The 11,597-nt window shown below is 50.0% G+C and overlaps 1 protein-coding gene across 8 annotated transcripts in view; it reads right to left on the bottom strand.

Annotated features, from left to right (window-relative positions):
- The window catches only part of FRMD5 (FERM domain containing 5), a 335,453-nt gene that overhangs the window by 4,953 nt on the left and 318,903 nt on the right, over nt 1–11,597 (bottom strand). For 5 of the 8 annotated variants that reach the window (XM_021096590.1, XM_021096613.1, XM_021096616.1 and 2 more), the window contains 4 exons: nt 9,880–9,954; nt 9,249–9,317; nt 8,223–8,329; nt 43–1,204 (listed from right to left, as the gene is read on the bottom strand). In XM_021096590.1, the coding sequence (XP_020952249.1) occupies nt 627–1,204; nt 8,223–8,329; nt 9,249–9,317; nt 9,880–9,954 (829 nt within the window). In that variant the 3' untranslated portion in view covers nt 43–626. Of the gene's footprint in view, nt 1–42; nt 1,205–8,222; nt 8,330–9,248; nt 9,318–9,879; nt 9,955–11,597 lie in introns of those variants that run through there. The other 3 variants (XM_021096597.1, XM_021096605.1, XM_021096608.1) reach the window with 2 other exon arrangements.

Here is an 11,597-nt window from a genome sequence, read left to right as displayed (position 1 = left end):
ATTTGAAAGAAACAAGAGGAAAAGAAAATCCAACTCAGACCATCATAAGAAGCAACTTTCCATTTAATCATTCTACATGGATGTTTACTTTTTTTAAAAGCTCTGTCTGGGAAGAAAACCTAGACAGTCCCCATTGTCCAGACCCCCGGCCTGCCTGCTGAGGCTGCAGTGACGAGTCTACTGGAACCCAGTAGGAAAGCTCCTGCAGAATACAGAAGACAACAGCTCTCTAGTCTTCAACTAGTGTCCCGCCTACGAGGTGACACTACTGCGAGAACCAGGAATAGTAAAATAAATTATTTTTGATATTTTCAAAATAATACACATCTATGAAAAATCAAAATTCAAAACCAAAAATTTATCCTGCAAATTGGGAGGATGAGAAACAGAGTCGCCGAGCCTTTCTTGAAAGAACCTCTGAAGGAAATGAGCTTTCCCAGTTAATTTAGACAGGACATGAGCCTATCCCATTCTTCTGGGAAACGACCCTCCTAGGCTGTGGACTTTGAGTCATGAGAGGAGGACTTGGTATATGTGCCGATGGTTCCACGATGGGTCCCATTGCTGGGAGTGGTAGCCGGGCTCCTTGGTCCACCTGGCTAGTTATTGGGAGGAGTCATGCCTTCTCAGGTGTCAATGAGCAGGCTCACCACTGAGCGGACTTTGCAGGCAAACCATCGCCTGAGGGGACAAAAGTATTGATAGTGGAATTGTTCAAACTCGGGGGTCTGGCGGATATCGCGGAAAAAGGCAATGTCAAGGTCAGACTCAGTAAGGATGATCAGGAGGAGGAGCAAAACAAAGAGGAGTCCCATGGTCACAAGAAGCAAACGGAGGACACTTAAAACAAACTTATTCACCTGTTCCTCCTCTGGCCTGCCGTGCCCCTGACACAGGGCCCTCAGCTCTCCCCCAAGGGCCTCCATCTCTGCAGCAGTTGGGGTGCTGGCCTCAGATTCTTTCTCCTCCTCAATGCTGCAGGTGGCTCCATTGATCTGCCGGGAAAGCAGCATCAGCTCCAGGCTGTGCTCGGCCACAGGGGTGGGCAGCACACTGTCTGCAGGGCTGTAGGCCTCATCTGCGATGACCGTGACTCGCTCGTTGCTGTCTGCCCGGCTGCTTCTCACGTGAGGCAGGAAGGTGTCCCCGTGGGAAGAGGAACGTACCGGGGTGGAGTGGGCACTGTCCCGCAGGGACTCGAGGCCTGGAGAGGCAAGAGGAAAATGAGCAGCCTTTCTGCGTCCCGGTGCACACTTTGCTGCCTGGTGGAGGCAGCATCTGTTTTGTTTTGTTTGGTCACTAAAATCCTAGGAAGCCCCTCTGCACGCCCCATGTGACCAGCATCAGCATCTGCACTCCATTTTGATGTTATCAAGAATAGGACAACAGAAGCAGGAAAAATCAAATTGGCCGTGCTGGGGAGTTTTGGTCTTGCTTATGGTTCTGGTGATAGTTGTTAAAGATTGTGTCTTTCCTGCCTTTGGTGACCTGGGCCTAGTTTTAGCCCAATTTGAAAGAGAAATGCAGGACATCCCTGACCCAGAGCGGGGGTCACAGTTCAGGGAGCTCACGGAGTGCCTTGAGAGGCAGGAGTGGGCAGGAGATTGTGGTTTTTTGGCATACCCGGGTCTCATCAAATGTTGATTCTGGAGCTGAGTGTCCTCCTAAGAAGCCAGCGCACAGCTCCTAGAGCCCATGAGCAATTCTTCTGGATTTCTGCAATTGCTGTCAGCCTCTTTTGCCTCCTAGTTCTAGCTGTCCTGACTTTGTGGGAGGTGAAAATCCAATCCCCTCTTTCTCTGACTGAGGAGGGGAGCAGCTCCCTCTCTTTTCACCTTAGACTGAGCTGAGGCCAGAATAGGCTGGCCGCTCCCCTATGGTTAGATACTCCAGAGTGCAGAGTGGTCTCTGAGAAGATCTTGTTACATTGTTAGGAGAAAGGTTCTTCTGGCCCCTAAAATTAATCATTATCTCTTTACTTTCTCAGATGGAACATTTCTCTTTCCAGGACTCACGCTCTGGTAGGGAGACACAGGAGCTGGCTACTCCCCACAAGCAAACAGCAGCCACCCAGGCCAGAGGAGGTGGGCTCAGAGTCGCCTAGTGTGGCCCACGTCATAGTGCTCCCGAGGAAGGATATGGCTTCTTGTTTCAAGTTCAGGGTTGGCATGTTGGTGGTGCGAGAGTGAGTGGCTCTCCCTCACTTTGTGGTCCACGTCAAGAGAAACCTGTCCCTTTTTGTTGCTCCAGAATCAACCTTGACTGTCCCAGACTGAACTAGATTCCAACCTAAAGGTTTGACCTCACCAGGTTTGATCAGGGAGTTTTCTGGTTCAGGGCTAGCTTCAGAAGCCCCCAGGTCTCTTTTAAAAGGCACCAGTAACCTTTCAGAAGTACTTTGGTTCATCAACCTTGGCTCCCTTGGGGGCCGGTTGTAGCCAGGCAGCCTGCCCACCCGCCTGCTGTAGCCAGTCTCGGCATACCCTCAGTTAGAGGCCCTCCTGGGTAATGAACCCTGAGTTCTGAATAAGCGGCCAGAGTAGGTGGGAGAGGTGGCAGCCCTCTGCTCTCGGCCTCTACTCCCCATCACCCCATCTTTAGTGTATATATATATATATTTATATCACAATCTCAACTCCTGTTTTCAGAAGCTTCATGGTCCTAGCTATATTTCATTTGTCCCTATATTATAAAATTGTAAATTCGTATGTTTGAAAATTTAAAAAAATTTTTTTAAAAATTTTTTATCTTTTGTCTTTTTAGGGCCTCACCGGCGGCACATGGAGGTTCTCAGGCTAGGGGTCTAATTGGAGCTGTAGCCGCCGGCCTACACCACAGTTCACAGAATTGCCGGATCCTCAACCTGCTGAGCAAGGCCAGGAATCGAACCCGCAGCCTTATGCTTCCTAGTCAGATTCGTTAACCACTGAGCCACGACAAGAACTCCTGTTTGAACTTTTTTAAGCACTTTCCTTTTACCTTTCACCAGCTTTGTGAAGTGGTGAGGGCAAGAGGTCACAGAACTTGCCTAAACTCATACGGTTGGTTGTTATTGGCAAAGGTGAGAGTGGAACCCAAGCCTCTTCTGTTGCTAATGATCATGCAGTGGGATTCTGGGGAGTGGAACATTGGGCCGAGATGAGGGAAGTCAACTACCTGCACCTGCCTTAGATTTCACTGAAACTAAAAGCCCAAGAAAGTATTGTGAAATAATGTGATATTAAGTGCCTGCCCCCTGTTCCAGAGTCTTTGAAGTTCCTTTGTTCTCTCTTTCCCTCATTTGCATGTGTAGCATGAGGAACATGTACCTGGGAGTGTGAAATGGGTTTCTGATAAAACAAACCTTTTCAGGCTCTGATCACACATGTTGGCTGACCCAGCTCCTTTTCCAAGTACTCCTTTGGCTCCTCCTTCCCTGGAGCCTCAGCCCCCTTGCACAGGGCACCTCACACCCTTTCAGGGAGCTGTCCCCCCCTTTTTTTTTCCTTTTGGCTTTTTAGGGCCATCCCCATGGCATATGAAAGTTCCCAGGCTAGGGGGTGGATCAGAGGTGAAGCCACCAGCCTACACTATAGCTCACGGCAGTGCCGAATCCTTAACCCACTGAGTGAGGCCAGGGATTGAACCCCAGTCCTCATGGATACTGGTTGGATTTGTTACCACTGACACAAGACGGGAACTCTGAGCTGTCCACCTAAAGGACAGCTCTGACTGCCAGATCTTCCAAAGTATGACCAGCTTAGCTGCCAGAAGCCACTTCAGTGGAATCTGAGGTTGGCTTACAGTTCAGCCCTGAGCCCTCTGCTTGCTGGGGAAGGTGAGAGGAAAAAGTGACATCAGAAAGAACACCAGAAGGAGGGACACCAGAAGCCATGTTAGAGTAAGGTGTTGGTGTTCTCAGTAAACAAGATAACGTCTGTGTGTGGATTTCTAGGAGAGCATTGCCTGACAAACACAATTAGTAATATTAGTCTTCTGTTCCTCCAACAGGCCTCACCTGTAAGGTTAAGGTTATCATTCCTATGCCAGATTAGTCCTGTACTAAAGTTCAAGTTTCACTAGAACCTGCCTCAGAGCTGCTATTCTGAGATAGATGGGGTGGGTGCTGTGGGTAGGATCTGGGTGAGGGTCACGGCAAAGCAGGGAGTGTCTTTTTACCTTGGAGGTGTTCCAGCTGACTGCCTTGCCCAGAGGTGGCTCCGAGCAGGCCAGGGGGCGCAACGGTCAGGAGCCTACCCCGGAGCCGGGGCCCCATCCTCAGGATGCGCACGCTCAGGGGCCGGAGGCAGTGATTAGTCACCCGGAGCTGAACTCGGACTCTGGTGTGAATCTTAATCAGACTCTTCCCCATGATGGCCCAGGAAGGCAGATGCTTCTTCAGTGGAAACCAACTGATCTCTTCATGGGAATCAGCCAGGCGGGGGAGATACAGAGGGAGAGGATGGAAAACCAACTAGGGACAAAGGATTGTTGCTGATCTCACTCCACGGCAGCCTCGTTGCAGTGCCTCCTGTGCTGGAGAGAGAAGTTGGCTGCGAGAGTCTCAGAGCAGGCTGAGCTGCGGGGAGGGAGCAGCTCTGAGAGGCCAACACTATCAGGAGACTGGATTCAGTCAGAAGCGCTCAGAGCCATAAAAAGGAATGTGTTCCCAGCCTCGAGCTGTTTCCCTGAGGCCCGTATAAGGGCCCTGGACCTCTCCGAGTGAGGGAGAGGGAAAGAGGGCAGGGGACAATCCCAGAGGGGAGGGGGCAACTGTCCCAGAATATCCAGGACGTGAGGCTATGAAGACAATGGGCTTTGGGTTGGGTGTCCCTGAAGCATGAGGAGGGGGCTTTGGGCTGGAAATGGGCTTTGTCCCTTCCTCCACTGCGCTATTCCTCTAGGTGCCAAGTGGTGCCCCACAGGTAGGGTCCAACGGGAGAAAGGAACTGATGTACCCGCATCTTTCCTGGGTCGGCCTATGCTAATAACGTGTTATCTTGGCATCCCTCTCTTTTTTTTTTTTTTTTTTTTTTTTTTGTCTTTTTTGCCATTTCTTGGGCCGCTGCTGCGGCATATGGAGGTTCCCAGGCTAGGGGTCGAATCAGAGCTGTAGCCACCAGCCTACGCCAGAGCCACAGCAACACGGGATCCGAGCCGAGTCTGCAACCTACACCACAGCTCACGGCAATGCCGGATCGTTAACCCACTGAGCAAGGGCAGGGATCAAACCTGCAACCTCATGGTTCCTAGTCGGATTCGTTAACCACTGCGCCACAATGGGAACTCCTCAGTCTTCTTTTTAAGGGTCTCATGTTGCTGAGATTACATGGGCTCATTCGAACTGTCATGTTGGGTTAATGTTTTTTTTTTTTTTGCAAACTGTTTTTGGAGATAGCAAACAAACTTCCCCCTGGAAAAGGCAAATGGTTTCTGTGATACTAATTTATGTGCCATATGGATTATAGGAAAGACAATCCAGATGGGCCAATATCAAACATCCATAACTTCCTGGGAGTTTTGATGGTTTGTGCCCTTCTTCTGAGGTGCCCATCATGTCCCTCTCACCCTCCTCTGCAGGGTTAGGGTGGACAATGAGTCATGTTAGGTGCTTTAAAGGCAAAACCTCTCTTGAGAGATGATGCAGCTGAACTCCCGCTTCCTGCAATAATCCATTCCGACTTTTTCCAGGCTCAATGATCCTTGCACTTAACTGCTAAAGTCTTGCATTTTTTCCCACATCCAAACCAGATGTACATCTGCCTCTCCTCACCCTGAATTTCATTCTGCTTGTGAGTTTCATTCCTGCTGGGGCCGTACTGAGCTTCTACCTCTGCCCTTCTGAGCTTAATGGGCCATGAGTAGGGATGGAGGCTGTGCTTGTCTGCAGGCAGGCCTGGGTGGGAAGGGCATGCTGGCTTGGGGAGTGGCATGTGGGGGCCAAGTGTGAAGTTCTTGTGAGGTGCCCCAGCCCTCGGCGGGGGTGGGGCGGGGTGCTCTGCTAGAATGGCTTCCGCAGAGGCCTCTCCTTGCTGCACCCTCCACTGGCATCTTGCAAGCACAGGTGACTATTTTGGATGCTGAGGAGCCTACCGCTGCCACAGTGGGAGAAGACAGGTTCTGGGAGGAGGCTGAAGGCATCACCTAGGTAGGGACTGAGGCAGCCTCACAGCTTGTCTTGGGGGTGGGGGGCTCGAGGACATTTCTCCCCTCTGAGTCGTTCTGCTGACCCTGCCGCGCACTGCTCCAAAGGAGTTGTAGGCCCACAGGGATGGCTCTGTCTTCCCTCTTCTGGGAATGCTGGTTTTACTGGACATTCTTCCATATGCTGGGGGCAGAAGTGCATGAGGCAACTCTCCTAAGTGGTGCCCGCATTAGTGCCAACTTCCCCCTGGGGGCGGCCGTTTTTCTCTGGGAGGACAGCTGTCCTGACTTTCTGTAGGAGCCCTGGGATGAACCTGGTGGCTTTAGCCTCAGGATAGATAGAAATAAGGGCCACGGAGATGGGGGGGAAAATTATGTTTCCTCCAAAGAGGAGAAGGATTTCATTCTGCTTTCCCGAGATGCACACCCCAAAAGAAGAGAGCTGGCCTCAGTTTCCCTTTTCAGCCTAAGGTAACAGGAGAAATCAGGAGGCCATGTGATGACGGTCAGACCTCAATAATTCTATACCTTACATAGCAGTTATACTTGGTAGTTTAGAAGGCATCCTCCCACACCCACATACCCCTCTACAGTGGGGAGAACAAGCTGAGAAAGGTTAAGCGACCTGCCCCAGAAAATGTGCGGCAAAGCTCTGATTTTGACCTCATCTTTGATGTGCTGACCAGGGCTTTTTACGTTGTGTTTGCTGCTTTTCATCTCTTTAAGGTACTTGCATCAGCTTCCTTGAAACCCATGGAGTTTTTTTTTTACAAGTGGAGCAACTAAAGTTCACATAATTAAGGCACTCGATGGGGTTGCCCAGCTCAGGTTCTCAACCCCTAGACCATCTATAGTTATATACCATACTCAGCTGACACAGAGTAAGTGACGCATCATAAAATCCTAAACACAAACCAGAGATCCTCCTGAAGGAGCAGCAGAACAATATCCTTCCTAACTCAACAGGTTCTTGTTCATCATTTTCATTAACAAGCAGCATTTCCACAGAAAGGGCAGAGGGCCTTGCCTTCCCAGCCTCCAGGACAGAGACAGGTTTGAAGCAATCCTACCTCTGTGTCCGACTGCTGGAGATCCTCTGAGGTCCTACAAAATGTCATCTTCAGGAACAAACACTCTACTTTACGCCTTGCCTATGGGGCAAGCCGGTCAGTGACAACAGCTCCTAACAGTACTGACAGCCCAGAGACTGCACAGGTGTCAGCCTCAGCTACTGGAATATCTCATTCAGGGAAGAGACACCGACCTTGTGTCTCTTCCTGCCTCCACCTCCACCTCCTCCAGAGGGAGGGAACGGTAGAGAGAGAAGGGATATGCTGGGTTTCCTGAGACAGTGTTAAAGAATTCAGATAGCAAGAGGACAGATTTCTACAACTGAGGTAGAAAGTGGTGGCAACTATTGGAATGCTTCAGAACCAAGAGTCTTCATTTCCTGGTTAACTGCCTTAGCCACCCTGATCATTTAAGCTGTGGAGACTGGTCATCAGATCTGGAGCAAAAAGCAAAGCCACTTGATGGAAAGCAATTTCGAACTGCATGGAACCTGGTAGATTCCACATACAAAGGTCTCCCCCAAAGGTCTTGCCCAATACCCTCAGACCTACCAACTCCTCCTGAACCACAGCTCAGCAGGGCTGGATGGGATTACCCTTCACCTGACACCCAGCCATTGTTCCCATGCACTGGGTGAAATCTTCTCCCTACCCTTGGAGAAACTTGCTGCAGTCTCTAATGCAAATTCACTTGTTTTGTTGTTTTGTTTTGTCTTCTTAGGGCCACACCCCCAGCCTAGGGAAGTTCCCAGGCCAGGGATAGAATCCAAGCTACAGCTGCCAGCCTATACCACAGCCACAGCAACATGGGATCCGAGCTGCATCTGCGACCTACACCACAGCTCAGCATACTGCCAGATCCTTAACCCACTGAGTGAGGCCAGGGACTGAACCCTCGTCCTCGTGGATACTAATTGGGTTTGTTACCACTGAGCCACAGTGGGGAGTCCAAATTCACTTCTTTTCTGTGAGGAACTGGTCCCAGTAACACTTGGAGGACCCCACGTCATCTCCAGAGCTCATGCTCACCTTCCATGATGGAGATGTGAACAGCTCTTCTCCGGGTCCTGGGCACGCTGCTCAGCCTTGGGCCATGGGTTATGGAGGGACAGCTGCGGCTGGGAACCATCCCTGCCCTGAGGTTAAAGAGAGAGAACTCTGTCAACTCAGTGCACAGACAGATGTGGTCAGGACTCAGAGTTGAGGAGTGGTTACTACAATTGCCTGGTTGTTTTGAGCTTTGTTTTGTTTTTTAAAAAAAAATCTTTTAACCTGATTTTTGCCTTTAGTACCTGGTAAAGAAGACACTGCTTCATACTTGTCAGTCTCCTTATATCCCAGACCCACCTGAGCCTTTTTTTTTTTTAGTGTGGCAGTGGTGTCAGTGGTCTCTGGGCAGGACGGCAGGAAGTAGAGTGCCAGGCTAAGCGGCGCTCCTCAAAACCTGCCTCAGACTGACAGGGCAGCCTCCCGACTTCCAACAGAGGCTGCTGGCACAGGAGCTCCATGTGAAGACAGGTAGTAACTCTGATTCCCAGAGTCAGGCTGGTTGGCAAACCCTAGTCCACGTGGCCAGTCATCTTCCTGGGTCTTAGCAGGTTCCAGGAGATGGACTTCTGGACATGCATGATTTATAAAGACACATGAGGCATGGACTCCAAAACTATTTCAGACCTAGTGTGACTGGCTTCCTGTAATGGACTGATCCCAGACCCAGTGAAATCTTGCTGCTTGGATATGTCCTCCATGGTCTATGACCAGTTTCAGGACTTGCGATGACAACAGAAAATTACCCAGGAAGGGGGTTCCTGGGTCTGAGGTTCTATCTGCATTAGCCCACCCACCCTCATTCTCCATCAGGGCTCAGGGAACCAGGGTCAGCCTATTCCCCATGCCTTTAGCTGAGATGGGTCTCTTCATCTTCCTGCCCTGTTCGGGAGCCGTCCATCATGGCCAGAATCTTCACAGTATTCAAAGTGCTGGTTCTTTGAAGATTCTGAGATCTGATTCTGAGATTCTGAGACCTGGTTTGAGGGGAAGCCCCTGGCAGCCTACCTGTGTATTTCTGGTGGCTCTCGCTTGATCTTGGCACTCGACTCCATTACTTCCTTGGCAACTCGGCCACTATAAGTAGTATAATAAAACAAGCAGCAAGAAATGAGACAGTGTTCCAGGACTGGCCTCCTCTCTGAGATCTCATATACTTTGGCTGAATTGGGAAATGGCCTCTTTGCCCTGCCCTTTCCCAATGTTTAGGTCACTGAGAAAGGCTTGCTTGCTGGGGAACAGAGCTCTAAGGTGTCCTGACAGCTTTCTTAGAGGGCTCTCTATTTCTGGAGTCTTCGGGATCTTCCATTCTCATTAAGGAATCATTCCTCATTGTCCAGCCTGTTCCAAAAATATTGCACAGAAAAGGAGGAATCTTTTGACAGACATGAATCACTGTTGTAGTTCTTATTTTGCTGCCTTTGAAAGGGCAGGAGAAGATACAGATCTTAAGCCCTACAGACAAACAGCTGCAGGGAAGGAAAGAGCCAAAAGGTTAGGAGATATTGGATGGAAACCTCACACCTTTTTGGAGGTTCCCAGTGTCTTTGTTCTCAAAGATAAGGATCACTGAGCCACTGTTCTCCAAAGAAGGGTCTGAAAAATAGGTCCGTAATGGTTACTTACTGTTGCTATTTACCTGTATCGGAACCGGCTCCCTTTAAAGAATAAATTGCTGCTGGATACTGTGCGGACTTGGCTTGACTTCTCCAGCCTGCAGCAAGGCAAAGTTCAGTGTGACAGATGGCCTGCAACCACCTCACAGCCTAAGGCAGCTCATTCCCAGCTCCTTCCAAAGGCTACTGGAGGGAACTCTTCAGGAAAAGGCCCTTCATACCCTCATTTGTCTCTTACTCTCCTCTAGCACCTGATGGCTGTGCTCCCGGCCTCAGTGCTGGGATCAGTTATGCTGAAACCCACTCCCATGTCAGGAGAGTAAAGGCTCCCCAAGAGTGCTCCATGGGGCTCACCAGGGACACTGAGAGAATAAACAATAGGGAGGATGGTCTGGAGGAATAAGAGAATGTCACCCACTAATCAGTCACATTAGCACTGTGACCCTGAGCAGATTTCTTTCCCTCTATTTGCCTCAGTTTTTTCTTTTCTTTTTTTCTTTTTTTTCGGCCACCCTGTGGCATATCAGAGTTCCCAGGCTGTAATCTCGATTTAAGCTGCAGCAACATCGGATCCTTTACCCCACTGTCCTGGGCTGAGGATTGAACCTGCATCCCATTGCTCCCAAGATGCTGTTGATCCCGTTGCACCACAGTGTTAACTTCTTCTTCTTTTTTTTTTTTTTTTTCTTTTGGTTGCACCTGCAGCATCTAAAAGTTCCTGGGCCATGGTTCAAACTTGTACCACAAGTGGCAACCCAAACCACTGTAGTGACAATGCTGGATCCTTAACCCACTCTGCCACAAGAGAACGCCTTGCCTCGGTTTCTTTTTAGGGCTGGAGCCGTGGCATATGGAGGTTCCCAGGCTAGGGGTCGAATCAGAGCTACAGCTGCCAGCCTGCACCACAGCCATAACAACCGAGCCGCGTTTGCAACCCACACCACGGCTCACAGCAACGCCAGATCCTTAACCCACTGAGCGAGGCCAAGGATTGAACCCCCATCCTCAAGAGGTCCTAGTCTGATTTGTTTCTGCTGCACCACAAGGGGAACTTCCTCAGTTTTCATATCTATAAAATGATGGAGCTGGCACTGCTTGACCTTCAGATTTCTCTTCCGGTCCTAGAATTTGATGATTCATATCCAGGTCTGGGTAACTGGGTGGAGAAGAATAGGGGCTGCCCTTTCTATTCCATCTCCTTCTTGGAGAGTCCTCAAGTATATTATCATATTAAAGACTGAGAAGTCCTGAAATGAAGAAACTAGCTTTCTTCATTAAAGAAACTACTTTAATAAAAGTTCCACCATTTATTTGAACTTGGAACCATTCTCCCTCCTCCAGAATACTCATGAACATTACTTTCAGGGTTGTAGACAGCTTAGCGGAAACTCTGGAAGGCACAGCCTCTCGAGTGACTTCGCGGACCCCTTTAGTCCTCTCACACTTACAAAAGGAAGCCTGGGAGTTCCCGCTTTGGTGCAGTGGGTTAAGAACCTGACTGTAGCAGCTTGGGCCACTGTGGGGGCAAGGGTTCAATCCCTAGCTCAGTACAGTGGGCTAAAGAATCCCACATTGCTGTAGCTGTGGCTCCGATTTGATCCCTGGCCGGGGAACCTCCACAGGAGAATAGGAAGCTTGGGCAGAGTTGCCCAGCGTGAAATCTCCTAAGACCCGACTCTGCCCACCACGTGCCCCGACTGCCTGTAATGCTAACCCACCTGGGAACAGATCTGGTCCGAAG

The sequence above is a fragment of the Sus scrofa genome, chromosome 1, assembly GCF_000003025.6.
Source record: "Sus scrofa isolate TJ Tabasco breed Duroc chromosome 1, Sscrofa11.1, whole genome shotgun sequence".
Taxonomy (NCBI): domain Eukaryota; kingdom Metazoa; phylum Chordata; class Mammalia; order Artiodactyla; family Suidae; genus Sus; species Sus scrofa.
Note: the sequence above shows the minus strand (reverse complement) of the source record. Positions and strands in the feature narration are given on the sequence as shown.